At 39.4% G+C, this 27,202-nt stretch overlaps 1 protein-coding gene across 6 annotated transcripts in view; it reads right to left on the reverse strand.

Moving 5' to 3' along the window:
- The window catches only part of adgrd1 (adhesion G protein-coupled receptor D1), a 29,619-nt gene extending 2,417 nt beyond the window's left edge, over window positions 1–27,202 (reverse strand). Inside the window, exons 1-20 of one of the 6 annotated variants that reach the window (XM_010768976.1) lie at window positions 26,814–27,202; window positions 26,305–26,341; window positions 25,824–25,940; window positions 24,578–24,700; window positions 24,292–24,468; window positions 21,425–21,649; window positions 19,726–19,793; window positions 19,039–19,188; window positions 18,851–18,901; window positions 17,609–17,750; window positions 17,181–17,288; window positions 15,831–15,906; window positions 14,618–14,759; window positions 5,695–5,768; window positions 4,989–5,112; window positions 3,318–3,421; window positions 2,899–3,010; window positions 2,036–2,189; window positions 464–530; window positions 139–205 (exon numbers count right to left, since the gene is read on the reverse strand). In XM_010768976.1, coding sequence (XP_010767278.1) covers window positions 139–205; window positions 464–530; window positions 2,036–2,189; window positions 2,899–3,010; window positions 3,318–3,421; window positions 4,989–5,112; window positions 5,695–5,768; window positions 14,618–14,759; window positions 15,831–15,906; window positions 17,181–17,288; window positions 17,609–17,750; window positions 18,851–18,901; window positions 19,039–19,188; window positions 19,726–19,793; window positions 21,425–21,649; window positions 24,292–24,468; window positions 24,578–24,700; window positions 25,824–25,940; window positions 26,305–26,341; window positions 26,814–26,867 — 2,172 coding nt within the window. In that variant the 5' untranslated portion in view covers window positions 26,868–27,202. Of the gene's footprint in view, window positions 1–138; window positions 206–463; window positions 531–2,035; window positions 2,190–2,898; window positions 3,011–3,317; window positions 3,422–4,988; window positions 5,113–5,694; window positions 5,769–14,617; window positions 14,760–15,830; window positions 15,907–17,180; window positions 17,289–17,608; window positions 17,751–18,850; window positions 18,902–19,038; window positions 19,189–19,725; window positions 19,794–21,391; window positions 21,650–24,291; window positions 24,469–24,577; window positions 24,701–25,150; window positions 25,279–25,823; window positions 25,941–26,304; window positions 26,342–26,813 lie in introns of those variants that run through there. The other 5 variants (XM_010768971.1, XM_010768965.1, XM_010768957.1 and 2 more) reach the window with 5 other exon arrangements.

Below are 27,202 nucleotides of genomic sequence, written 5' to 3' on the forward strand. Positions count from 1 at the left end.
GAGGTAAGATAATGTATTTTTCTCATCAAAAAGACTGCAGGTCTATGAATGACAACGACATATAGTTTGTAGAGCAAATTATGCAGGAAATTGGGAACTGTAAAAAATGACAAATGCTAATTGTTGTAAATTCCTCACCACAATGACAAACAGAGCCGGTGCCACAAATGCCCAGATGGCTCCATTCGTCAATGACAGCCAACAGCTGAGAAAGCAAAGACAGGGGTGAGAAATAAAAAATATCACACATGTTCCCTTCCAACGAGTAATGCTATAATACTGTAATGTAAATATGGAATGACATGTGTAGTTACAGTTAACTTAAAAGCTTTTGAATAACATTGAAAACAGATGAGGCATTCAATTTCTACCACAGGTGATGTCATTGTAATGCAATGTCACTGAGGTTTGAGGGAATAAATGATTTTCATATAACTCAGACAATCTTTCTAATTGCACTTACTTGTCGACCTCGCCATAACTGTTCAGAGCTGATGTCATGGACACAACACATATCACCAGTGGAGAGCCTGATGATAAACAAAGAAACAAACATAAACATTCACTAAAGATCTCACAAAGTACCTGACTGTATTAACAAACTTTAGGGCGATGCGATATGGGGCCTCATCGAACCCCTATTTCTCTCATTGCACTGTGTACGTAATCGGCTTAATTTATCATGGAAGCTTCATTATAATCAGCTTTTTATCTGCAAGAATCTTGGGATATGATACTTATCATAAAACAGAGGTTAAGATTGACTATTTTGCAATACATTATGATACTCTAAGCAGGGCAACATATTGTGATTTCTTAATCTATGACATATAACACCGCCATAAGCATAACATCTGAATAATTTTTTTTTCGGCAATCAGAACTGTGGGATCTGCATTGCTAATTTCTCTGACAAGTATATATATTTTTTTTGATGTTTTAGCTCAAAGCTTTCCAGCATGCTCTACAGGGAAGCTGTTATTTTGAAGAGGAAATGAAAGATATAGCAGTCAACAGCCTTTATCACGGCTGATAGCAACAGCAATTAATTATAAAACAAGTGTTTACTTTTCATGTATAACAAATATACTTCTCACTGTCAGACAAGTCTCCAGCATATCATTTGCAGTTGGCCACACAAAATGAAAAATCACTCTGGCTTGAAGAAAGGAAGTAATAAAAAAGGGATCGTTTTTCTACTAATGGGTTCAGCATGTGAAGGAGAGACTTTGCATTCCCTAGCATCCAAAGACAGAATACGTATGTCCCGGATTTCTTTTATCTGTCCATCAAACTTCGGTTCCCTCAGATCAGAAGAGGCAATTGTTATGCTGGAATGTAACTCAAAGCAGATTTATTCATCAGGCTCATAGTTACTCACACAAACTATATTTGACCAGAAAGGTCTCCTAAAAAGGGTCAAATCATATCTAAAGTTCAGTAAGGGTCTGGCATGAAGTACAGGAAGGACATAATATACTCTAGAATAGATGATGTGTTATTTTCCTAAACACATAAATGGGAAAATACCGAAAAGAAAGGAGACATGTTCACACTGTAAGCTTAAGTGCTCAATTCGGATTTACTGCGCAGATCCAGTTTTTCCTTGTTCTGCTGTTCACATTATTTTTTAAATGAGGCCAATATCATATTCCACTGTGAAATGGTCACAGTCCTGAACTGACCCTCATGTGTAAAGGAACATTAATATACAGTTCCATTCATGAGTTGATGTGTAGTGGAAGAAAGCTAATTTGTAAGCAGATCTTATGAGGACAAGGTAATGTCTTTTTATGGAGCAATATCCGATACTTCTCAAGGGAAGGTATGTGTGGATACCAAGTCATAGCCAAAAGAGGACCATGTTTTTATTCACAGAGTGACTTCTGCCAGCCCAGAAATGACATTAAAGTCACTTCAGAATGAGGCTACATTGCAAAAATCAGATATAATATCTAATAGACTGAGAGGTGCATTTGTTTCATGTGGGTTTTCCATCTAAGTGTAGTTATTAAAGAGTGCTGAGCAGACCTACCCCAGCCGATGCCATAGTAGTAAAAGTGTTTGCTGCCCTCAGAGCCGAACACCTTGACCACCATGCTGTAGAGGTGGAGGCCCTCCACCAACATCCAGGCGAAGGCACTCAGAAAGAAGAAGTGAAGCAGGACAGCCATGACTTTACATGGCAGCTGGGACAAACAAAAACAAACAGGGTATCAATACATACAATACATTCTCCTTTACATTTTTTATTCATGCATGAATTCATATTTATAGGCAGGGGTGCACACAACTTTCTCAGTGAGGTACTCAGATGAGTACCTGGAGTCAGTGTTTGGCACTCCAGGGGGGGGGCTTCGTGACCATAGAGCGTGTGAACGTTGTGATCAGCTGTTTTTAGCGCAGTGCTGCTGTACAGACCGACGTTAACAGCAGCCCTGTCTGTGCACAGGAAACCAACTCTGTCGTCCGGTGATCTAACTGCCTTCTGGAAAAGCTTCACAATTACGTCGGTAAGCAAATGAGCTTTGTGACACAAGTGACGGTACGCATTTCAGATTGTTGCCGCGCATGCGTACCTGCGTACCACTTATGTGCACCCCTGTTTATAGGCATTGTTCTGCTTGATCTCTTTATCTTACTTTCTGTTGCACAAGTAGATGATATTAGTTTTATCTTTCAGAAGTCTAAAATGTAATTGGTTGTTAAAATAACTAAATGTTTGGTTTTAGACTGTAGTTCACTTGATAAATCAATTAAGTGATAACAAACTCTCATTATTCAATTTAATAATTTGAATATTGTTAGAATAAATAACAAGGTACTCATCCCATCATCCCTAAATAATAATCTTCATCTTCATAATCATCATCTTCATAATCTGTACTGTGGACGTACCGTGCCCGGTTCAAAGCGGGCGCTGATGAGCAGTAAGATCTCAGCCACCAGGATGGCGAAGGACAGGTTTGCGTGGATGTGGTAGCGTTGGTTACGGATGGTACTCACTGACCTACAGAGGCAACACAACATCACATAAACTGCTGTAATGCTTTCAGAAATTAGCATCAGAAATATGTTATTACTCCCACAGTGGGGAAATGTATAGTGTTATAGCAAAAAAGTGGCATAGCAGGTAAAGAAAAGCATGCAAAATAAAGAATAAGCTAACTTATTAAATATAGACAATAAAAACACATATTAGTTATACTAGAATACAAATAAAGACAAATCAAGAACAAAACTAAATATACAAAATACAACAGGTTCATTTTTGGAAACAGATGTACAATTGAGGTAGATAAAATGATGATACTCACGACAGAACTGCAAAAGTGACCAGAGTGATGGCGAGACAGAAGATGGATATTGAGCAGCCAACATAACCAATGGTTGATAGTGCCACCCTGTGGCCAGTGGTGAGCTGTGTGCAGAGACACATTACATCAACAATGGACAGGACAACTAAAAACATTATTATTTTGTCTACAGTGCAAGGTGGGTGGGTAAATTATGCTCCACATAGCAAATGCGAAGCTAGTTCAGACTGTATCATTAGCCAGTCAATTCAAAGGGGCCCCGCTGTGGAGTTTAAAATAATGAACACAATACTTAGTCTCACATTAGTATTTCTTAGGCAGTCCACTTTCCAAGACTGGGCATAATGTTGTAAAGCTTATAAAAACAATTTAAATCCTCCTGTGGATAAAACACAGATGTTGGAATCAAAACCATACGAGATGAAAGACATTCATAGATTAGGTGCATGGAGTGACTGTAAATGTGAAGTCAAATGCTTTTTGGCAACGACTTAGAGATATGCAAAAAGGGCATTGTTCAAGAAGATAAAGAGTGACTGATTGTGGTTCTTTGTTTGCACGTACAGTATGACGTATGGCCAAGAGCACTGATGTTGTTTTGGACTTCAGGCTATTTTAAAGGTTTGGGTTTGATTCTCCATTAACTGTCTTCACTTGTACCTTGTCATTACGAGAGCAGAGGAGTCTCAGCCTTCCAGAAAAGGGATATGTGGGATGTTCCCTCGCAGCTGAGGAGCGAGGCAGCCCACTAATTAGAGACTGGCTGAGGAAAGTATAGCATCAAATAGACTTCAGCTCCTTAAATACAGCAACGGCCCACTTGGCTTAAAAGTCCTCTTTCTATTTAAAGCCGCCATTGTAGATGTTGACCACACTCTCATAGCTCATATTCTTGGTGAGCAAAGACTGTGGTGACTTTGAACACAGGTGTGGAATTACAATTTGCTCTACATGCATATAATGCAAAAGTAAAATCCTGAGCAGGACAGTGGCCAGAGAAAAGAGTGAGTGTTATCCCACATGTTTTATTAAGGACAGCTTAGTCTTTTAAGAGAGTGTGGTCACTGACCTGTGCAGCGACCCAAAAGAACAACACTTAATCATGGTTGTCCGTAGCACTTCTGTATAAAACCACCAGAGAAACCGACATTTTGACTGTCTGCTTATATTTGACCTACAGGAAGAACGATAAACTGTCCAAAGGCAGAAGTGGCGGGGGCTTCTGGTTGGTGGTTTACTGTGTGGTAAACCATGTCCAATTCCTACAACTGTGCTTATTTTGTGACAAAGACACAGAAGGAAGGACACACTTATAGAGATAAACCTTCCTCTAAATAGTAGTAGAAGGGTTACTGTTTTCCTAAAACCATTAAATCTCAATGGGACCTTTTTCAAAGCAGACATTTTGACCAGTTATAACTACATAACATATCAATTACTCCATTCTACATTTTATCATATCAGATAACTGTTAACCGTTACACATCCAACATAAATGGAGTTAAACAGGCATTTATATGCAGCAGAGTTTCTGGGTTGTTTACTCTCCTTTTAGCTCTGATTTAGTCTCCACCAACTACAGTCAGTGTTTATCAGAGCATTTTGACTGAGAACAGCTGCCTGATGAAAAAAATACAAAGGCAGATTTAAATAGAAGATAACATGCCATACCTTTAAGGGCACCACTTGCATCAGTATGGCAAAGTTGGTAAGGTGGTTGCACAAACACACAGAATACGTCAAGTTTCCATCTGAGCGTACACAACCCTCGTTTGACCATACGCCCTCATTTGAACTGAAAAAGACGACAGAAGGAATTATTTATAGAGACTATACACTCAGATATATATATATATAGACAGAAAAAACAGAGAACGTTTTTATCGGAACAATGCTGGCAAAGATCACTCAATATAATGTATTGTGGGAGGCACTCAGGGATTTCTTTTTTGCTGAATTAAGCAGGGCAATCTGACAGGGAAATCCAATAATTCACATTTTTCTTGGGCTTCAGAGCAAAGGGGAGTAAGGTGAGGAAGCTTTTGAGTCCAACTAAAACACACTCCCTTTTAAAATGATTTATGCTTTCTAAATGGTGTTTTGGCTCCATTTATTAGACTGCTATCTTTTTTTATAGAGGGCTGTTGCTGAAAATACACCAAACTGGAACACATGTTACACTGGCTGTTTTTGATTTGAGTAAAGGGAAATACACCTTTTCCAAATCATTGGTAATTTCTTATGATTTAAAGCCTTTTAGACTTGCGTAAAGAATATGCGAGGAGTTGACAATCGAGATAAAAATATATCTGGCTATACATCCGACTGAATAATTGAGACATACAGTACTGCTAATAAATCACAAACACAGACCCACCTGTAGTCCAAGAAGGCACAGTACAGGAACACTTTATTGCTCTGATTTAGGACTTGCTCTTGCTGTTCCTTGCTCTGAAAAAGAAAAAAGTTGAATCAAATGGAGATTGTTAATTGCAAGATAAAAGTGTTTGAGACAGAAAAACATTTGCTTTTGGATTGTACTGGCTCATGAAATTACACACAAAGCTCAAAGCAACCTCTTTGGAAAATGTGCTTTGATCAAAAAGATGACTTGGAAAATGTTGACAGAAATTAGCAGCGTTCTTTCCATCCTACTCTTGGCTTTTTTTCCATCCAAATGCTTAACTCAAGAAGCCTCAGATAACAAATACTGTGTGATTTGCCTTTGTATCTAAAGAGTTGTAAAACACTTAGTAAATTAAGCTTCTGATACAAAATTCAAAAAGATTGTTAGGGTTTTAAGGCCAATTAAAGAAAGCTTTAACTAAAGTGGTCTGAGATCATGCAAAAATTAAAATTAAAGACACAGATCGACACTCAGCAAAGGTAATTACTAGCGAAAATCCTTTCTGTCTTCAAGAATCTTATTTGATTATAACTCACTTTTTCCATGTCGTTCCCTAATAGGAGATTTGGAGTCCCCAGAGACAGTGAGCTAATGGTTACAGTGCAAGAATGCAGTAATTGGGGCTTGGCCCTGATTTCAGGTCAAACCACTACCCTCCTCAATCTGTCATCTGAAGAAAACAACACTCATTTGGCTGGTTGGGCGTACATGGAGAGACTGCACACCTCTTCTCATTCCCCAAGCCTTGACTCTCAGACTGAATGAGTGTGTGATTAGATGGACTGTGTCTGCACTATTTCCTTCTGGAAAAAGTGAGCGAAAGAGTGAAACTGACACTCGGGCTGTCTGTTTCCATGCCAATAGGCTCCGTGATTCATATTACAAAGCATAGCAGAATACGTTGACTTCATTGTGTAACCAAATCTTTGCTCTCATTCTGTCTGTTTCGCACATGCAGCTCTTTTGTCATCATGTATTGTGACCCTCGAGATTCAGCCATTGCAATGGATGGATACGTATTCATGCGCGGGCCCAGCAGGCAACTCATGGCTCCAACAACCATGATAGCGCCGTAAATGCACCCCGTCATCACAAGCTGGCGACCAGCTTTGAGGAGCTGCAAGCAACCCTTTGGCTGAATTGACTGCTCCCCTGTGGGCTTTAATAAGACACATTGCTTGTTGGGTGTAAAAGAAAGCAGATGGTAGAGAGAAAAGCTGTAATTGGCACACTGGAAGACTTGCTTTACATGCTCTCTACACTCACTGAACATTTAAAGTTCCTGTGCAATTAGAAAAGACTAATTATCCAAATTAAACTCGAAGTGCAAACCCTGGTTCATGGAAACAATTAATCATTCACAAGCTAAAATATACATCAACTAGTAGACCATCACACACATAAGGAGAGCTGTTTGGCCATGCTTCCTCGATAGCAACTGTCTGTTTGTGGTGGATCCAGCGTGTTTTCCAGCTGATATCTGAGGAGAGGTCCAGGACCTGAGAGTCACTGGTGAGTGTTTAAATGCACTCGGAGATCTGCCCGAGCTCTGTGTGCGCACGCCGCTGTTCCCTCGGTGCCCTGAGACTTCATTCACCAGCCAAGACTCGAGCTGGCGCTTCAGTTCTTTATTAACCACAGAAGCCGCCAAACACTGCCTTGGAAATCACTTTGAGCCTCGTAAGGAAAAAGAAGGAAAGACGAGGGTGAAACCTAGTGACAGCAGAGTGATACAGAGTGACAGGCTGACAGAGGAGAGGCTCAGAGATAAAGGGGCTGATAAACCAGAGATAGTCAAGGTGTTTCTAGTGCTTCAACGTCACTATGGCCCATTCAGTGCAGCTGTCAACCACAGCTTCATCTACAGTGATGATTTAAAAGGGGCCCTATTATGCCTTTTTGGGTTTTCCTTTTCCTATGGTGTTATTTATATATACAGGTATTTATATATATGTTTGTGTGCCTGTAAATGGTCTGCAGAGGCTAAGATCTCAGAGTTTCTCTCCCACACACTCCCCCCTACCTGAAACCCATTGGACTCTTTTGTTTACTTATGTAACATAGTGACATCACTATGTAACATTTACACTGCTATTGGCTAGCACTCCAACACAAAAGTGATAAACTAAGGGGCGGGACATCACATATACATATATAATACCTTTAATCTATAGAATTACCAATTGTTTGTGAACTCTAGAGGATTAGCAGAACATGGAAATACTCAAATAAAAGAAAAACACTTAAAGTAAATATACTTAGTAACTTTCCACCACTAAGCATAAACAGAAGAGCTACTGGCTGACGTTTATATCCCCTCTAACCCATTCCGTTTTATGACTGAGTTGGTTGAATGATGAGGGATACAAATAAACACTCTTAAGCATCACAAAAGCATTTCAATCGCAGACGACATGCAGAAACTAGTCATATGTATAAATGCGAGATTCTCCGTCCTCTGTGGTGTCTTTCAAGCCTCCCATGACTGGCACAGCTGGAAGCCGCTGCCTCATGTGGTTGGGCCAACTTCAGCAGAGAGCGACAGCTTAAGTCCCTGAAAATCCCAAGACATCGGGCAACTCCAGTCTAATTTAAATCTTAGCCTTTTGACAGCTGGTTCTCAAGTAAGGCGCAAATAAAGAGAAGATGGAGAAAGCTAAACACACCTCATCATGTTGTTTCAGCAGTCAATTCCACACAGATGGGCTAGTGCTGGTTATACCAAACAAGTACACATATGAACACACACACAAGCCTACACACATACAATAACAGACTGATTAACTTGCAGCTTTGTATTCACCATTTGCATTAGCATTTATTTTACAAACACAGAAAATACAAGCTATACTGAAACCAGTTCAGCTTTTTCCAGAACTTGATATCAGCTCTAGAACATGAGCTTCAACTAGTTAAATACAATAAAGAGCTAGTGAGTGGACCTTGAATAAATATGAAATATCACTTGTAAAAAGTCCTGCATACACCCACTCATTCTTTGAATGAGTACAAGAATATGTAGCCACAAGAGCAAAAGAGCAAAGAAGTCTAAATACAGGCTTTGGTTGTGCTAAATTTAAAGAGCAGGGAGGAAACATGGCACAACAGTGTGAGTGAATAAGAAAGTGATATTAGCCTTTTCCTATAACAGTGTTAGAGCTCACCACACTTTACACAATGACAAAACATTATTTCAAGACTACCCCTCATCTTCTACACTCATAGAGGTGAACTAAACATGAAAGTTATAATGTGAGTCAAGAGAAAGGCTGGCTTAAATGTAGCAAAGTTTTGACAATGGCTAAATGATCTGCATAACAACAGAGTAACTAACTACGTGCATCGACTGCTCTTAAATATAGTAAGGGAAGGAATCACTTTATTGCAGTTGCCAGTTACTTTGGCATTAGGGCAGGGATATCTAGATACTTTCCAAGGTTTGACATAATGAGTTGTGCTACTTTTAAAGCAAGCAACGATGTTTTCAAATCTATAATCAAAAAGCTCCTCAAAAATGCCATTGAAGCAGTTCCTGCCGTTTCTACGTAGTTCAAAAAGAACACTTTCATCAAGATCCCTGATGAGCCTGTCGGGTATTCTTTTCCCCATAATGACCACCTCGCTGCACATTATCCCTTACTTGTCTGGGAAAACCACACCAAGGTATGGTGTAACATTACTCAGTCCAGTGGGCTCAAAAAGACCAACCACAGCTCAAAACTTGAACCATTGAACCACCTTAAGGTCAAAGTATAAAAGCATCAAACTGACACCACCTGTAGCTATGATGGAATACAGATCTCAGCGTTGTTATCACAGGGCTTTTCATCGGAGGTGAGCCCTAAGCTGATCCACATACAGCATGTGGAGGAACAATCTGAGGCCATGCTGCAAAAGACAACCGGCCTTGGATGAGATCATGCCTTCAGGGGGAATGTAATAAGACGTGCAGCTGTGGTCTCAGCTCCGTCTCTGAGCTAGACACAGAAAACAACGAGACGTGTTGATAAGTATGAAGGGTGTGAGTAGAACCGGGGACAATTACTGTAAGAAATACAGAAACAACAGAGATGTTTTTGATAAGGTGAGCAATTGACATCACAGAAATACTGTACTGCGTGTAATAATTCCTCAAAACAACACATTTAAAAGTTAACCCACAACTAAAGACATTCTCCATGCATGATTTCATGTGTTCCCAAAAGCTTTCACGTGAAGCCACTGTAATATTTCTCTGGTTTCTGGCCTGTTTCTATTTAGGAACATGTTTGCATTTGTAGGTTGAGTCCTGCATTAGGAGCCCTTGCAAACAGGGGAAATATATGAGATTAAATACTGTGAAACTAACTTGTTACAAAACTGAGTGTGAGAATTTGTAGAAAGCATGTTTAGTCGTTGACATTTGTGGAAATGAAATGTATGCATTAATAACATTAACTGTGAGGTTACACGAAGACATGCGTAAGCATCTGATACTCTACTCAAATCTCTCATTTGAGAAGCAGAAACCAATGAATTCTTGGGATTTCTGCTTAAAAAATGCAGAAACGATTAATCATTTAAATAATGTTACTAATCATACAATTGATTCTGATTTATATCTAAAGGATGAATTAGGATAACCCAAATGAAAAAAATAATGTATGTTCATTTAACATTATTGTCAAGTGCTTAGACTTTTAAAGATGTGCAGATACCTTGCGAAAGTAGTTATCTTATGTATTTGTGTAATCTTGCTGTTGATATAATTTACAATATATTTTCCAGACATCGACAAACTTCAATTTGTCATGCTTTGGGACATGTTTACAAAGAGTTATTAAAGAGCCACAGGCTTCGAAATCTTTCCTAACTGTATCTGAGGCTATAGAAATAAAAAAGTAAAGTAAGGATAGAATCAGGATCTTTTTCTATTTTCTTCTCAAGCTCTGCCTGTATCGGGAGGTGGTGGTCGCGAGGTTTGAGTGGTGATAGAAAGGGAGGGCTGTATGTGAGGGGCCATAAAGAGAGACTCTAAATCTTTTGGCAAGAGAGGAATAGCAATAGCCAGACCTCCATCTGTGATTGATCAGCATGTTGGCTCACACAGCCTGTGTTTGTGTGTTGGTATATGTATGGGTGTGGGTGGTTGGGAGAGAGAGAGAGAAAGAGAGAGAGAGAGAGAGGGAGAGAGGGAGAGAGGGGGAGAGAGAGGGGGAGACGAAGGAGATATTTTGCCCACAGGATTTAAGCTAGGCGTGTACTGGGAGTTAAAAAAAAGACTGGAAATAAAGGGCGCTTATTATTGTGGCAGGAAGGACTAATATCAGAATTAACAACAAGGATATCAAGTGTTACGTTACCTTTGCGTGTTTATTATCAAAGTTTCTGAACTATTGATCTACTAGCTACAACAGGTCTAGATGTCTTTTTAAACACAAGCCACCCAGTTTCCTGTTCGGACCCCTCACTTCCCTCCAAACTCTCTTTGATGTTCTGATGGAAGACTCTCTGAGCCCTTTGTGAATATTTAAACTGACAGCGAAATGCCGAAGTCACTAAAGTAAAGTTGATGTCACGTTTTTAATTTTGAATGTGAGTAGAAAAGAAGATGTCGTATGAGCAAAGGTTTGAATAATAATACCTTTCTGGGAGAGAGTTGGATGAGAGTATGAAAACCGTTTGTCTGTTTAAGGGACCGCTAGCAGCCAGTTAGCTTAGCACAAAAGACTCAGGGGAAAACAGCTAGCCAAGAAATTGTCCGGCAAATTGTACATTTATGTAAAGGTGTTAATAAGTGAGCTTTAGAGGTGTTGTAAGGGCGATTTTGTTAAGTTTGCTTAAGTTTGGACAGAGCCATGCTATTTGTTTCCCCGTTTCTAGAATAAGAATCACAAATCCTCTATTCGTCCCACAGAGGGGAAATGTACAGTGTTACAGCAGCAAAGGGACAGTGCAGATGAAAGGCAAAAATAAAGTCAGTAAGCTAACACATTATATAAAGAGGCAAGAGCTGTAATCAAATCAAATAAGTAGGCCTACAAATAAGTAGACAACCATATTACAAAATACAAATATGTCTCATTAATTGCATCTATTGCACGTCTGTCCGTCCTTGGAGAGGGATCCCTCCCTTTATATATACAGTCTATGATCCCTCCTCTGTTGCTCTCCCTGAGGTTTCTCCCATTTTCCCCTTTGGGTTTCTTTGGAAGTCTTTCCTTATACGATGTGAGGGTCTAAGGACAGAGGGTGTCGTATTGTCATACTGATATTTTGTACAAACTGTGAAGTCCACTGAGACAAATGTAACATGTGTGATATTGGGCTATATAAATAAACATTGATTGATTGATTGATTGATTGATTGATTGATTGATTGATTGATTGATCAAGTAGTTACAGTGTGTGTGTGTGTGTGTGTGTGTGTGTGTGTGTGTGTGTGTGTGTGTGTGTGTGTGTGTGTGTGTGTGTGTGTGTGTGTGCGTGCGTGTGTGTGTGTGAATGCGTGTTCTACTAGGGATATAAATTCTGAACGAAAGGACCTGTCCCATCTTTAAGCTAAGCTAGGATAACAACCTGCTAGCTGTAGCCTTATATTCAACATAGAGAAGTGGTTAATGACAAGCAGTTCTACATTATATCAGAAATAAATGAATACAAATTGATTATGGATAGATAAAGGCCACCCGTGCAGCCCCCTAACACATTGCTTTATAAGCCTGTAAAGTCAGGCCAGCTTGTCTAAATCAGTTTTTTCAATCCTCTCAGTTTTTACCCTATAAGTCCACGTTGCTCATTAAATAAATCCATGAATTCACTTCATACCATCAGAGTTATTCTTTGATAGAAGAAGAGTTAATGGAGGAGATGTCGGTCCTTTTTTTGCATTTATTAAAGCTTAACTACAGACCCCAATGCCTTCCCACCCTCCCTTTTCTCTCCTTCTTCTCTCCTTAGGCTCCCTCAAACTAAACCTGAGTCAGACAGTAGTAATAAATCACTTGTGGAGCCAGGGTCCAATCAACGCCTTAGCCCAATGGCGTGAGAAAGCATGTGGGCCTCCAGCAGCCTTGATAACACCTTGTCTGGGTATCAAACCCACTCCTTGCCACACAATGTGGGATGGCGGCACCTCGGCTCTGACTGACTCAGCTGGGAATGGCATGATCTCACCGGCTGTTTCAGTGTACTCAGAGGGCATCAATCTAGATTTCGAGGTCACTCTGACACCAACCACATGGCTTTGACCTTCAGAGAGTGGTACCTGTTAGACACAAGGTTCTTTACAAGTCGGTGACTCCATCAATCCACTGTACAATACGTTTTATCAAGACAGGTGTCAGATAGAGAAAATGGATGACATTTCTGCTTCAGACACACTCTGTGCCCCTGCTAGGTTTTAATGAAGTCACTGGGTTTTTGTGGGGATTAACGGAGAGGTCAGTTGCAAATCACTTACTCTTGGCCACTGAACTGGTGCAATGAGTGGACATCTTTGAGGTTTAACTTGTGCACACAGTAAAGAGCGACATAAACAATGACGGGAAAGGTCGGCCTCATACTGTGAGAGCCGCCCTCCCTGCCTCCAAGCTAGGGAGGTGCTAAGTATCCACCAGCTGCCAAAGACATTAAAACTCCAAAAATAGTCTTTTTTTTTAAACAAAATCCAACAACAGGTCTTTGCAATCCTTTCTCTGGAAGCAATCACAGCCAAGAGTGCTCTGTGCCAAATTACGATGCAGGTCCTTTATAAAAATCCCCGTCCAGGCTATGCAGCCTAAATTAAGCTAAAATATGCTGGCATGGTGCGTTAGTAATAAGTATAACAGCTTTTTTGTAATGGGGTAAAGGGGAAAGAATGTGAGAAGCCTGGTTTAACCTTACATCAGAGGTAAAGGCAATCCAACTAAAATAGAAACACCTTGACTCAACAGACAGGAGAGCTGGTGAGCATCTCCAACACTCCAATAACAAAGGATAGTATAAGCTCTCTCCCATGGTGTCTGTTTAAACAAACATAGTAATCATTGTTGCAGGAACCAAGCCAGACCATTGCAGCATAAACATTTATTTCACAAGGTGAAATGAAGGCAAACAAAGCAATATTGCCATGGTTTAATGAAGCTGAATGGCTTTCATTTCTGCTCTTAGGAAAGAAAAAAATGTGTTGGTATTTAACTTAAAGAGAAAGTGAATTATTCTTGTAGGGTTGTAAACAGAACCACATTGTAAGGGGTTCAGTCAACTGCCTCATTAAAGCTATTGTATGATGGTCTAATAAGATATTAACACAATATAGATTAAAGAATGGCTTAACAATCTTGTTAATGTGCAATAATTAAAACATGGTCGTGAAGAACACTGCCACATTTGTGATTTTTGCAAGCTAATGCGATGTGATGCACATTTGAAAGTTAATTTTCATCATGAGCTTCAACTGCAATTCCCATGGAAAACTGGCACAGCTCCTGCCATAAAGCAGCAAAGAAAGAAATATGTTGTTCATAAAAGAAAATTATTGTTCCTTTCAAAGAGCCCTTAGCCTGCAGTTTAAATGCCCATAATCAGTTTACTTTCTGAAAGCCACATGCCCGGCAAAGAAGAGTTTGTTCTTTGTGCTGATAGTTGCCAAGCTGCAGAAACCTCAGTGACTGATAGACACTCATCTTCCTACATAACAGAACACCAAAAATAGAGCTGATAGATTTCTTATAGGGGAGATATGGCTACACAGACAGGCCAAGTTCCTCCTTCCTCTGATAAGGTGGGCGTCCCACACCCAATAACTGCGCCCGCTGAGTGGAAAAACATTCAATTTTCCCAGTTTGACTGACTAACACAGAAAGGAAATGGCCGATAAAGACATGAGTCAAATTAGCAAAGGAACTGGTACATAAGGGTTGAATCTTACCAGGATGTGTGTGAGGACAATCTTGATGAGTGGTGCTCCAGAGAGGTTGACTGATAGGGCGGGTGAAGGCTCCACTTTCAGAGAAATCAGATAGCTGGCTACTTGGATTTTATGATCCTTGAAATCAGACGCTTCGTTAATCCTAAAAGACGAGAGAAGAGGGTCAACGAATGTAAGAAAAAAAGGCAGCATGAAAAGAAGAAATAGAGGCAAAAATATGAGTCACTGATACAAATACAGAAGACAGAAAATATAAAGTCTGCTATCTCGGAAAACATTAATTATTACTTTGAGGTTGTATGGACAAAATGTCCTCACTTCTTAATTGTATCCTATTCAATATTAGTGTCAATTGTCATATCTAGCATATGAATCATCAAGCTAAAACATGTTTTGGGGCCACAGTGAGCTTTGACCACTTTATTCAGATCACCATTGAGTCTAAGTGGATGTTTGTGCCAAATATGATTAAAAAAACAACCCTTTCCTCTGGTATTCACATCAACATATTAGTGTTACACAAGGGTCCATAGCAGTAGCATTTAAGTGGGACTTTGATCATCTGTATATTTTATTAATCACACTGACAAGCAGCAGCGCCGCCTTAATAGTTTTTCAAAGCAATCTGATATGTGACATTGGGATCACACAAGCATCACCTCTCTAACATAAAACAGAGCGGGACATTCACACCCACGGAGAAGCCGGGCCACATTTAAAAATTAACATTCACATATTTCACATTTTGTACTTCAGCTTCTATGAAGTATATATTGGAAAACACAGATTGCTTAATCATTGTTATGTCACGTTTGGTCAAAACAATAAACGTTGCAGACGGAGGGGAACAAGCTGGTCCCGTGATGAGACAAAAACTGAGGGGGGGGGGCTGTGTAGAGCTAATAGCAGGGTGTATCAGTCAGTTGAGGTTGAGTGTTAAGATTAGAGATATGCAGGGGGACAGATAAGACTCTAGCCCCGGGCATCAGTGGTTCTGTGGTGCAGGAAGCAGGGGCGCCTTAGGACTTCATTCCCCACACAGGAAGTACAAAGAGTAAGACGTTTTTTTGTGTGTTGAATGGCTTGAAAGATGTTGTTTAGAATACATACCAAGATAAAACCCTGGCTTAAACCAAAAGTAGGAGTTGATTAACAAAAAGGTTCAAGGTCGGTTTTTCTGACTTTGCACATTGGGTGTTTTTCGTCCTCTTACCTTGTCTTGACAGGGCTGATCTCTTTGTAATAGTTGTGCATGTTGTGGTAGAAGAGCCCAACAATGGTGGTTTGAGCTGAGGAAATGAAGACACAACATACAGAAGTTGAATGGCCTGTCCAGTGGGCTGGGAATGTGATGCAGGGCTGCTAAAATGCTCACAAAGGAGGGAAGTTTAATTAACGCCGCCTTGTCGCCACACGCTAGCACCGGCAGGCTAATAGGACAGCCGTAGACTCGCACAAGGGTGAAAGGGAAGGGCCGCAAACCAAGTGGATGTTGGGAAATCAGATGAAACCTCTACATGACTTCACCAGGAGAGCAGGAGGTCCGGCTCCCCCTCCCCTAATCTGAGCTATCGTGCAACTTGGTCCCATTTCAATACTGTAAGATAAACAATGAAATTGGAGGAAATCCTTAATGTTTCTGTTCCTCCTTTCAAAGAAACTCTACCCGGGCCCCACTTACTGTGACAACAAAAGTTTGCTGAAGTCAAACACATGTGCGGTGTACATGCTACGGGAGAGTTTTAACCTTCCAAAAGATTATTACGACAGAATGCCCCCCAGAAAGTCCCACAAGAGATCTCAAGGTGGCCACTTCAACTCTCTTGGGGAAAAGAGAGAATCAGGAAAAATATAATAAAGTATCCAAATACACAAATGTGTAGCATGCTCTGGACCTAATTAGGATATAAAATCTCCCTTTAGAGCATTTCATACAGCCAGGTATTCAGAACTATGAGTTTATTTGGACTTGGCTCTAAAATGTGTCAAGCAATAACATATATTCCATTATCATTGTATTGAATTACAAAAGTAGTTTTATTCCAGTGATTGTATGCTAATTGGCCACGAAGTGCATGTAGCGGCCAGGTGGAGCCAAGGGAATCCAACCTGAACACAAAGTCAAATAGTTTTGCGCTCCGTAATTACTGCTCTCCCTCACTCCGCTTTGTGAGTCCATTCTTTTTAATGACAGAGAAAAGTGGAGAAAAAGTGCTCTCTTTCTCTCTCTTTTTTTCAGTTCAGATTAAAAGGGTAACTGCCAACATTAAAGTCATAGCTGGATTCCTACAGTGCACCATAAAGGCACACAAAGCTCTCATGGCACTCCTGTCCCACACTATATGCTGTGTTAGCAGTCTTAAATCTTGGTATAATAAATTACTGGAAAACAACAAGAGCCGCCCAGCTGGACAATTTTCTCTTGGCAGAATCAGACCAAGACTAATGTGCAGTATTCACACCCAACCTAGATAAGCTTCTACTTTTTATAGATTCCTCGAAGCCCAGGACTGCATCACTCAAGACATGCAACTGAACATCTTTTTGTAATATTTGCACTTACACTGCATGGTAAAAGCCTCCCCAGGCACGGAGATGTAACTCTTGCCCAGTTTGGGGAAGCGGTAATGTTGCAGGTTGTAGTTCTGTGAGAATTTCATCAGAGAGTAATCTGTGGGGGTCAGAGGTTGGAAAAATTAAAGCTGTTGAGAAAAACAGACCGTGAGGCAAGCGACAAGACACATGTGGTTTATCAGGGGTGGATAAAAGATGCACACCCTTGAGAAAATACACAAGCAAGCTTAGTGGCAAACTAAATATTATGTCAAAAAAAAGACCCACATGCAAAGTCCAGGGGTTGTACATCTGCTTTTCAGACCCGCATTTGTTCTCTGAATAAGAAAACGAATGATGTCAGCTGGACGTTCCCTGTCCTTCTACCACAATCTACAAGCACTGAGTCACCCTATGGAGGGCTGACAGCATACTGACCTGCAATAAAGGATTGTCCACCCAGGGAGATCAGAGTATTGGATCTGGGCTCCAGGTTAGTCACCATGTGTTCCATCACTCTGTCCACGGTCTCGATCAGACCGCTGACCACAGGGATGGACTGCTGCTTCAAAACAGAAAACTGTCCACAATTAATTCAATCGCTGCTTTCAATGTCCAGCTTTGCTTATAGCTAACCTGTGGTCACATCTTTAGAATTGTTTTTATTCTCTAAAGTGTGTAGTGAGTGGCTATAAAGGGAGCTTTCAAAGTCTACAAAAATAACAATAACTCATTTGTTACAAATGGGGGACTGTGAAAAATGCTGGCAGTTAAGGAATTATGAAAGTAAGCTATTGATTGCATTATGGCAAACGCAGAATCCAATGTTTTTAGGGCTAAAATTCATGACACCGCTGGCATTGGTGCCAATTTTAGCCTCGATTTCGCTGCTATTTAAAGTTTCTTGTGTGTACCACAGCTTTATGGGAGTGCAATATAACGCTGGAGTACCCCCTTAATAAAAAACAATTAACTTAGAAGAAAACTATTTAGAAAATCAAATATAGGGTAAACCAGCTACCTCTGCAGCTACAAATCACATTGGAACTGCATGGTAACATGTTTAAACCTAGGCTTACGTCACAATTGGACTTATTTGCAATCAATTGGGTTAAACCAAGTACTGTAAATTAACAGCCATTTATCAACTCGAGCACAAAGCAATATCTTCTCACACATTAAGCAGATGAGGACTTTCTTCAAATCTATCTAGTGTCCAAGTTTTGCGTTCTCATGCGTGAACATCTGTTTCAGCTTGTTCCTACAAAAACAAGCATGCTTTTTTCTGAGCACTCAATGTGCTAAAACCACACATTTGCTCAGAATGTCTTTCCTCTGGCAACATTGTGTTTGGATATAAGTACCCTGAGATTTGGCCAGGATGAGTTTAAAGTGCAGCACAGGAGGTTGCACATTTAGATTCAAAGCATTATGTTGTGGAGCACTTCATGTCAGCAGTGTGTCTTCTACAATTTGCTCCAGCGTATTTGCCTACACACTGTAATCCTTTGTGGGTACACTGCCAGGTAATGTTATTGCTGCTGGCACCACAAAATATGCAGTGTTAAAAACTCAAACTCATGGATATATTAAGTGCTGTGGATTATAGTATTTATAAATTGCATATGTTACATTATGTCATGTTTAAACATTGCACAACAACAGTGTGAACTCATTTACCTCTGGCAGCCCTGGAGAGGACAGCACTTCTTCCACACTTTTGAGAAAAGCCTGGTGGAAGAAAATGGACATCACGGAACTGTTGCATCATTACGCACATGGGTGGGTTTTGGGTATGTGTGTGAACTGGTTTTTTCAAGTGTAACACTTGTGTGTGTGTGTGCGTGTGTTGGACTGTGTTTCAAGACCTGTGTGAGGTTGTGGGCAGTGTTGTAAGGGATGGTCATATTGGGCAGCGCGGTTAGGAAGCCCAACACTGGCAAGGACTCCGGGTCTTGGGAGCTTTGGTCCTCCTTGTGTTGACGGCTGACGACAGGAGGACTCACTTCAGTGGATCTCTGGGGAGACAACACGTCAGCCATCAAATGAAGTTTACTATCAGGAGGCAGTTTCCGAAGGAGCGCCATGTTCCAACATACACAGGATGTTTTGTGACTGATAGCCAAGGTTTGGGAAAATACTCTTTGGACAAGAGATTCAGTGTTGCTCTTTTCCAGGCTAGTGCCCTACAGGGAGCCATTTTGTACATGGTGATGAGCATCTGTCTCCACTTTCTTCTCTTTCTTTATCCGTTTTCTACCTCCAAAGCCCTTTAATAAACAGGACGGATATACTCACATGTGTTCTCAATATCCTTGTTTCCAGCTCCTCTTTCTTGAATAGGAAACAACAGCTCAATAAGAAATTAACTGTTAGCATTGTGTTAAATTGGGCTCTAAAACTGTGTGCAAATTTAACATACTGTTTCTTTGTGGACACTGTATTTATAAATACGTTATCATAAATGTAGTTTATACAACCACATTTACATATAAAGACATCAAGATATCATTGTTTTTGTTAATCAGAAAGCCTTGCAAAGTTGACAAACTTACAACTGTTGGTGCAGATGAAGTGACTTCTTCGGAGACCTTGGGTGTTGTGGCAGAAACCAAGGCCTGGCCTAGAAAAGACAAAACAAAGAGCTTTATAAAGTAGCATTGCACTGGTTCCCTCGAAGGAAAGGCAACAGAAGTTTTCAATTGAATCTTGCTTTTTTTGCAGAAAATACCCCCTTTTTTTTTAAATGCACACTACCTTTGTGATCAATAAGCGTAAACACAACACACTGTTAAACAAACTAAACCAAGTTGGCATAATCCAATGTCATCATCACTACGCCAAGTTAAAGTCGCTTTTGTAACTGCAACACGTCAAAGCTTCAATTCACCAGTGGGGTATTCATCGGTATTCAATGTCGATTTTATGCCATCAAATCTATTAATCTTATGTTTACCACAGACCTTGTTTATGGCATCTAACTTAAACCCTGACTTCAAGACCATGGAACCGGCAAATATGCTAACCTACTTCTTGGTTTGAGTACTCATTCCAGCAGCAATCTATGACATGGTCTAAGGAACCACACTAGTGGCCTGTTTACATTGTGTTTTCCAGATTGGATATCCCCATTTAAGTAGCATCTTATTAGATCCTTAGTTGAACCTAGCTTCGCCTCTGTAATGTAGCTGGGTTTAATCCCAACCCAGCCTACAGTTTATGAGGCCACAGCATGCCCAGTCATGAAATGAAATAAATTACAATGTACAACAACAATCAAGCACATAATACTCCGACTGACAAGACTAAGATGCATTTTTAGGTATTTTCTGTCATTTAATAAAAACAGCCCTAACTAGCCACCTGAAAAGGCCATATACGGAAGTACATTGTCCGAACAATTCCTGTTCTTCTTTGGCTCAATGCAAGATTTTATATGTGTGCTCTGCAGGAGTAAACATATTTTTCTGTAACCATAACAGTCAGGCTCTTTGCGTCTGGTAATGGTCTGTGGAATATATTGCTTTTGGTAACGACTTCGGAGAAGAAACCAAGGCAGTGCGCATTTTATGTTTCATGCAGTGTGAGCAGTTGAAGCTCCAAGAGTGCATATTAATAGTGTAGTTTCATATTTTTTGTGTCCTTCACAACAAAAGGTCATTCAGAAAACTAACAAAGAATAGACATTGTATCGGACTTTGAACATTTCTCAGAATACCCTGAAAAGTGGCAATAAACATCATCACATAGTCTAATTATATTATTTATAAGTTCTAATGAATGTCAACTGGTTGTTGGCACTCTACTGACCAAAGGAGGTAAACAACAAGATAACCAAAATACTCAAGAGTGTCTTAGCATGTTAAACCTTGTCACATTAAATCATAATGATCTGCCCCCTGCGACCCAACGTGCTTCTGCACTCTGTTAAATACTTCTAAGGCAGAACTATGTGAGCCATGGCACTTATACAGTGCAAGGTCATGCAAATGTTTTGATTGAGAAGAGCCATTTGACGGGAGCTGGGGTGAATTTGTATAGTTTCATATCTGGTTGTCATGCATGACTTCTGAGGATGGAATTTCGTGAGGACAAGGACGGAAATTGCTTTTTAACCCCTGTTTCCTCAGATCCAGAGTCACGAGGGAAAACATATTATAATAAATAGGCCATGTCCAAGAGTGAGATTAAAATACTTTCCAGTAAAGACTATAGTCCTACCTGTGGCTGCACCGTAGTAGAGGGAGATCTCACCAGGAGGCAGTGCTCTTTCCCAGATGACGAACTCATCGAAGGCACCAGTTACATAGTGACCATATGCTCTGTCGTTGCCTGTTCCAATGACAAGGTCAGGGTAGGGGTCTCCATAGTTATCGGAGACACTGCCATCTGGGTCACCAGCAGTAAAGGTCCCATTGGTGAAGACCTTCAGGCCATCCTTTACTGTCCATGTGAAGAGAATGTGGGTCCAGTAAGGTCCTAAAAAAGGAAAAATACAGCAATGTAAGTTGTAAATCTGCACTGTAAATGTTAATGCTATGTAAGTATGGCTGATTAGAGGAAAGTAAAGAAAATGGGGTATGATCAAAAGCTGAGCAGGACACAGGAATGCAAGTTTTAATATTCTACCCAGTCTCACGGCATTTCGTGTTATAGTCACGAGATTAATTTAATCTATTGATTCGTGTTCACCAACATGATTTTCGCATTTCTTTCGTGTCACACAGAACGATTTTAAAAGCAATGTATTTCTATTGGCAGTATGTTTCGTGCCTGCACCACGTCTTTTTGTCCCGTCGGGTCTTAGAATACCAGAAGCTGTGTGTTTCATAAAAATATTTTCTTTCTCAATATCTTACACTACGCCTAACCCTATCCCTTTTATTTTAAATTGTATAATGTCGGAGTTTTTTTGCCGTCCGCGAGGAAAAGAAATGGGGCTCAGAGACTCAGAATACTGAATTCTGTATTTTTTGTCATCTTTTTTTCCTTCTAATTTGTTATTATTTGGTGCAGGCACAAAACATACTAGGTAGGCTACCAATATAAATACATTGCTTCTAAAATCGTTCTGTGTCAGAATACTGAAATCTGTATTTTTTTAAATCTGTTTTCCTTCTAATTTGTTATTATTTACATTGCTTTTAAAATCATTCTGTGTGACACGAAAAAAAAAATCGAAATCATGTTTGGTGAACACGAATCAATAATTTCGTGACTATAACACGAAATGCCATGAGACTGTGTTTCAATATTATATGGCTTTACATCTTAAATATGGGTGGCATGGAAATGTACTAACTTATTCAGAAACCCAAATATATTGTGATAACTGTCATGTATCATCAAGAATAACAGCAAATCCTAACAGAAGCTGGAAGCAGAACTAAACTACAATTTGGTAGAAACAGACCAAAGTAGCCTACAGCCATGCTAGCAAGTGTCAGCATGCTATCATGCTCCAATGAATTGCATACATGCTAAGGTTTAGCATGCTGTTTGCCTGTTCACTAGCTTAGTTCAGAATGTTAGCATGCTAACATTTGCTCAACAAATCTTTTAAATCGTCCTGAAAAAAGTTAGCTAATTTTAAATTACTGAAAATGCTAATTGCTAAAAAACTGGGACTGACTTAACATTTTAGCTCACAGGCTCTCTCCATTAAATTTTACACTACAAAGAACTTACTTGCCCTTGCATCTCTGAACTGAATTGACAATGAGTTGAGTCCCATTAGACAACACATGTGAAAACACTTCCACCAGAGGAGCAAAACAGCCAAAACCACATCTCAGTTGTGGTTAGAATATAAACCATATGTGCCAAAGACCACCCCCGCTTAAATGTTAACTCTCTCTTTCACTTCTGTGTGCTAGAGATTTACAGTAACATTTAACATGGATAGCCTTTAGTGTTCTAATTAAAGTAAAGGCATGAAGTATTAGAATCATAATGTACCTAAAATACAAAAGAAACCTATGTACTAATTTACATAACCAACTATTCAGTATAATATAGTACATTAGGTATATTGTATTATAATTATTGATGCATTATGAGTATTTATCACTTGCATTTAGTACTGCCCATTTATAAATACTGCTGTATATAAATACTTGCTTGTGAATTTCACCAAGGGATAGATAACTTTTTATCTTACACTGTAATAATACACTAAAAACTTGTTGGACATTCAATTGTTTATTTTATAAATCTTCTATCGGGATAGATGATTAAACTAAAAGGAAATTATATTTCTGTAAAGTAAAGTAACTCAATATTGTATTTAAAATGTTCTTAGTATTGTCCACGACCACAGGGCACACTCTTTTAGGTTGATCATAAAGGAGAAAGCATGTACTCCTATGTATTTCAAAGGCTTGTTCGCTGATGTAAATTGACAAAGAAAGAGGTGGATAGAGGCTACTCAGTATACCTGCATATACTTTCCACTCCACCACTTCTGAAAGCTTTTCTTCACACTTCAGGGAACACTGATAAATGTCCTGAAACATGGACATGTCACATTGTATGAGAACCAGATGACCCCTGTAACTGAATGCTTAAACCCTTAATTGAGTTATGATGCTTTGGACACAACCTTGGGTAATTGCAGCAAAAACAAAGATGAGAGAAGTCATTTGAGAACCAAATCCTGGCATGTAAAAGTTTAACTTAACGTTAAGCCTCATATGTTTTTTCCCCATTTTGTCAAAATAGATTAACCAGATCATTTCATTTTTTAAATTTGTATTTTCAGAATTCAAAGTATTAGTCACACTCTGATTGTTGTTTCTAAATGTTATCTGACCTGACGTTTACTCACCACAAAACGTTATTGTATTTACAGTAAGAAGGACATGACAGCATCTTATTTCACGTCCATATTAATTGTATGTTTTGTGATATAGCAAAAGATTTATGAAATGTACCCTTGACTTGCCAAATCAACTGCCAGCAAATACATCTGGTTTCAGTTGACCAAACCATGAATGCAATTACATAACTAACAATTTATGGTTGAAGAAACAAATATAAGTATTTTAGAGAACAAATACTTTTCTAATGGATGCCTATGGGAAATATAGCTTTGTGCGATACAAAAAATGTATCCACAGTACCTGGAACTTTGATCTTGACCTTCCATCGGTGGTTGTTCGCCCGAGTGTAAAACTCCACGTATCCTCCAAAGTGATTGGTGTAGACCGAGAAGCCATTAGAGATAACTTTCCCCCCAGACGCTACAGCAAAACGGGACTCATACTCAAGGTTTTTCCAGAAAAAGGAGAAGGTAATCCCTAGAGAGAATTAAGAATAATCATGATCAATACCTTGGAGTGCTCAAAAATGCGCTGAAAATAAATTGTTTTGCGAAAGTATCATGTGCGTAGATAACAGTGCACTCACCCTCAGGACCACACCAAGAAGGGTCACTGATACAAGAGTTCTGGTATTTTCCAAAGTGGAGAAACGTACCACCATTATCTCCATTTAGAAATATGCCCTTATTGACCATTCCTTCAACAATGTCTGCAGCAAAGCACAAATGAAGGACATTATTTTTGCTTGAAAGTTACGAGCAGTGTCTGCTAGCCAGGGTTTCTACTTGATTGCCAAAAGGTTCCAGATGTTAAGTTGTATGTTCATCCAACAAATCAAATTATACAAAGTCCTTTTATGGTCAACTAATCATAAATTGCTTTTATGCAAATAATGAACATGAGGGTTTTATGGCTTTCTGGGTAATAATACAAAGTCTTATTGTTAATAATATATAATATGTTGCAACTCTGGTTTACTAAAGGTTATGAACAATGACAAATAATTAAAAGGCCAATCATATCTAATGTCATGCTGCACGGACAAAACACAGAACAAGGTGAAATGTGTGAAACGCTGTGTAGATGCAGAGAGAACAACAGGGAGTGGGTGGGTGGTGCACAAATGAATTTCAGAGAGTGGAAAGTGATTGATCCTCACCTACTGTTGCAGAAATGTTAGTGTAGGCAGAGTCATTGGTATACACATAGGAAGAGTTATGGGAGGAGGGGAGCACAGTGTGGTTGTGGATTCTGAGAGCTGGACAAAGACAACGGAGAGAAACAGTGATTCACACCTAGACAGACACATAACAGAAGACAGTGAGAGGAGGACAGCAGGAGGGACGTGGTGCGCAGGTATAAGACGGAGTGATGCTGAGCTGAGTGCACAGTGGCAAAGAGGTTTGGCTCTTGTCCTCTTTACTTGAGGACTTTCCTTAACTCAGTGTGACTCCACACATCAAACTCAAGTCTATACCTGATCCCTCTACAACTTTAACATTTTTTATGAAAACTTGCAATGACTTTAGTGACAACAAGGCTGCAAACTCAATACATGTCGAAGAATGTGTAGCTCTTGTGCAGATCTATCCCCTACATTTTGCAGTTAAGTATAGCAGCACTGCAAATAATAATACTCAACACGCCAGGTATTTTGTTCTATAATAATAAAGCTGCCATACAATATAAACACTCTGAACACACACTAAAAAAAGCATAATGGATGTGGCTGGAAGGTAGGTGGAGAAAAACAGCTCAGACCATGCAGAGTGCAAGACATTTAGGTGTTGCATTCCCACAAGTATACACCGTCTGTTTATGTATGCACATACTTATGTTACTTCCGTTAACATAACCTGGTCTGTTTCCAATCTTGTCCCACAGCTCATGGATTCCGTCCACAGCATCGAGAGGCCAATAATGAGAAGCCGTGGCCAACACCTGCAGGCCTGCACGGAGAGCACACGTGTAAACAAGCATCCAGAAAGGGCTTTCCCCCAATCAAGCTCTGTCCCATTACTCAAAATCAATTTTCCTGGCATTCCATTTTGGAGTTTGGGGGGGATTAAAAGATTGATAATAATGAACCCAACAGCTGTAAAAGATATGTGACAGTACTCTGTTAATGAGTAGGGCAGTGAACAAATCAAAAACATTCTCATTGGCAGTGAGCAGAAAGTAAAAACATGTACAGTGTGTATTTCTGTTTCAATACATAGCTGTACAATGTCACCTTATTTCAACTTGGAAAGTTAAAACAGTATGGAAAAAGATAATCAATCACACCATCACTCATACAGAATGAATTACTACCTGGATGCTTCACAGGTAGAATCACTTGAGCATAAACCTGTAAAGAAATCAGATGTACTTTTAAAGTTGGCTATACAACAATGACAGCCCTAATGTATTTCATATTCAACAAGACAATACAATTATATTTATCTCCCGAATTATCACAAAGTATGCCATAAAATACAAAGGAGCTTCACTTTGGAATACCAGTCAATCACTGTCAGTATAAATGTAATATGAAGAAACACCGGGGCTCAGTATGTCTTTTGGTATTTGTTTATGAATGTAAGATTGTTATATTTATGAATATATTACTGTTAATTCATTGTTTACCTTTATTTCTTTACCTCATAGTGCTAAGATAAAAACTATCTACAGCATTAGGATGAATTGCAACCTCTTTAGGACAGGTTTTACAGTAAGCCTATCCTGCTTTTTATACTTTGTCTTAGTAAAAAAACTACACTGAAATAAGCATAATATTAAAGGATTTAGTCAACATGCATTGTATGTGTTTAATTGCTTACCTTAATAAAGGAGAGAAAAGATGTAAAAAGATGAATTCGCACAGATAATTCCATAGCTTTTGAAAAATGTGTTATAAATCTACAGTCTTTAAAAAGATAAAAGTTAAAAAGAAAACAACAACCACTGTTAAATCCCCAAATAAAGATGATTCCGGGAGGAGTCAATCATTATTCCAAGATGTGAAAAACTTCTGATCAGTCCATGTGTCCAAACTTAGAAGTATAGATACATAACAAAAACAGCAGTATAATAAAAAATATATTATATTCAGTGTTCTGGCATGAGGCAAAACAACTTTAGAAGCTTTCCTTTCATGATAGAAAATGTAACACCCTGTTCCTCTTCCAAGCAAAACCGTAATCCGTGATCTTTATCCCTACAGTGAACT

Source organism: Notothenia coriiceps, unplaced genomic scaffold, assembly GCF_000735185.1.
Source record: "Notothenia coriiceps isolate Sejong01 unplaced genomic scaffold, NC01 NC01_scaffold00000339, whole genome shotgun sequence".
NCBI classification, from domain to species: domain Eukaryota; kingdom Metazoa; phylum Chordata; class Actinopteri; order Perciformes; family Nototheniidae; genus Notothenia; species Notothenia coriiceps.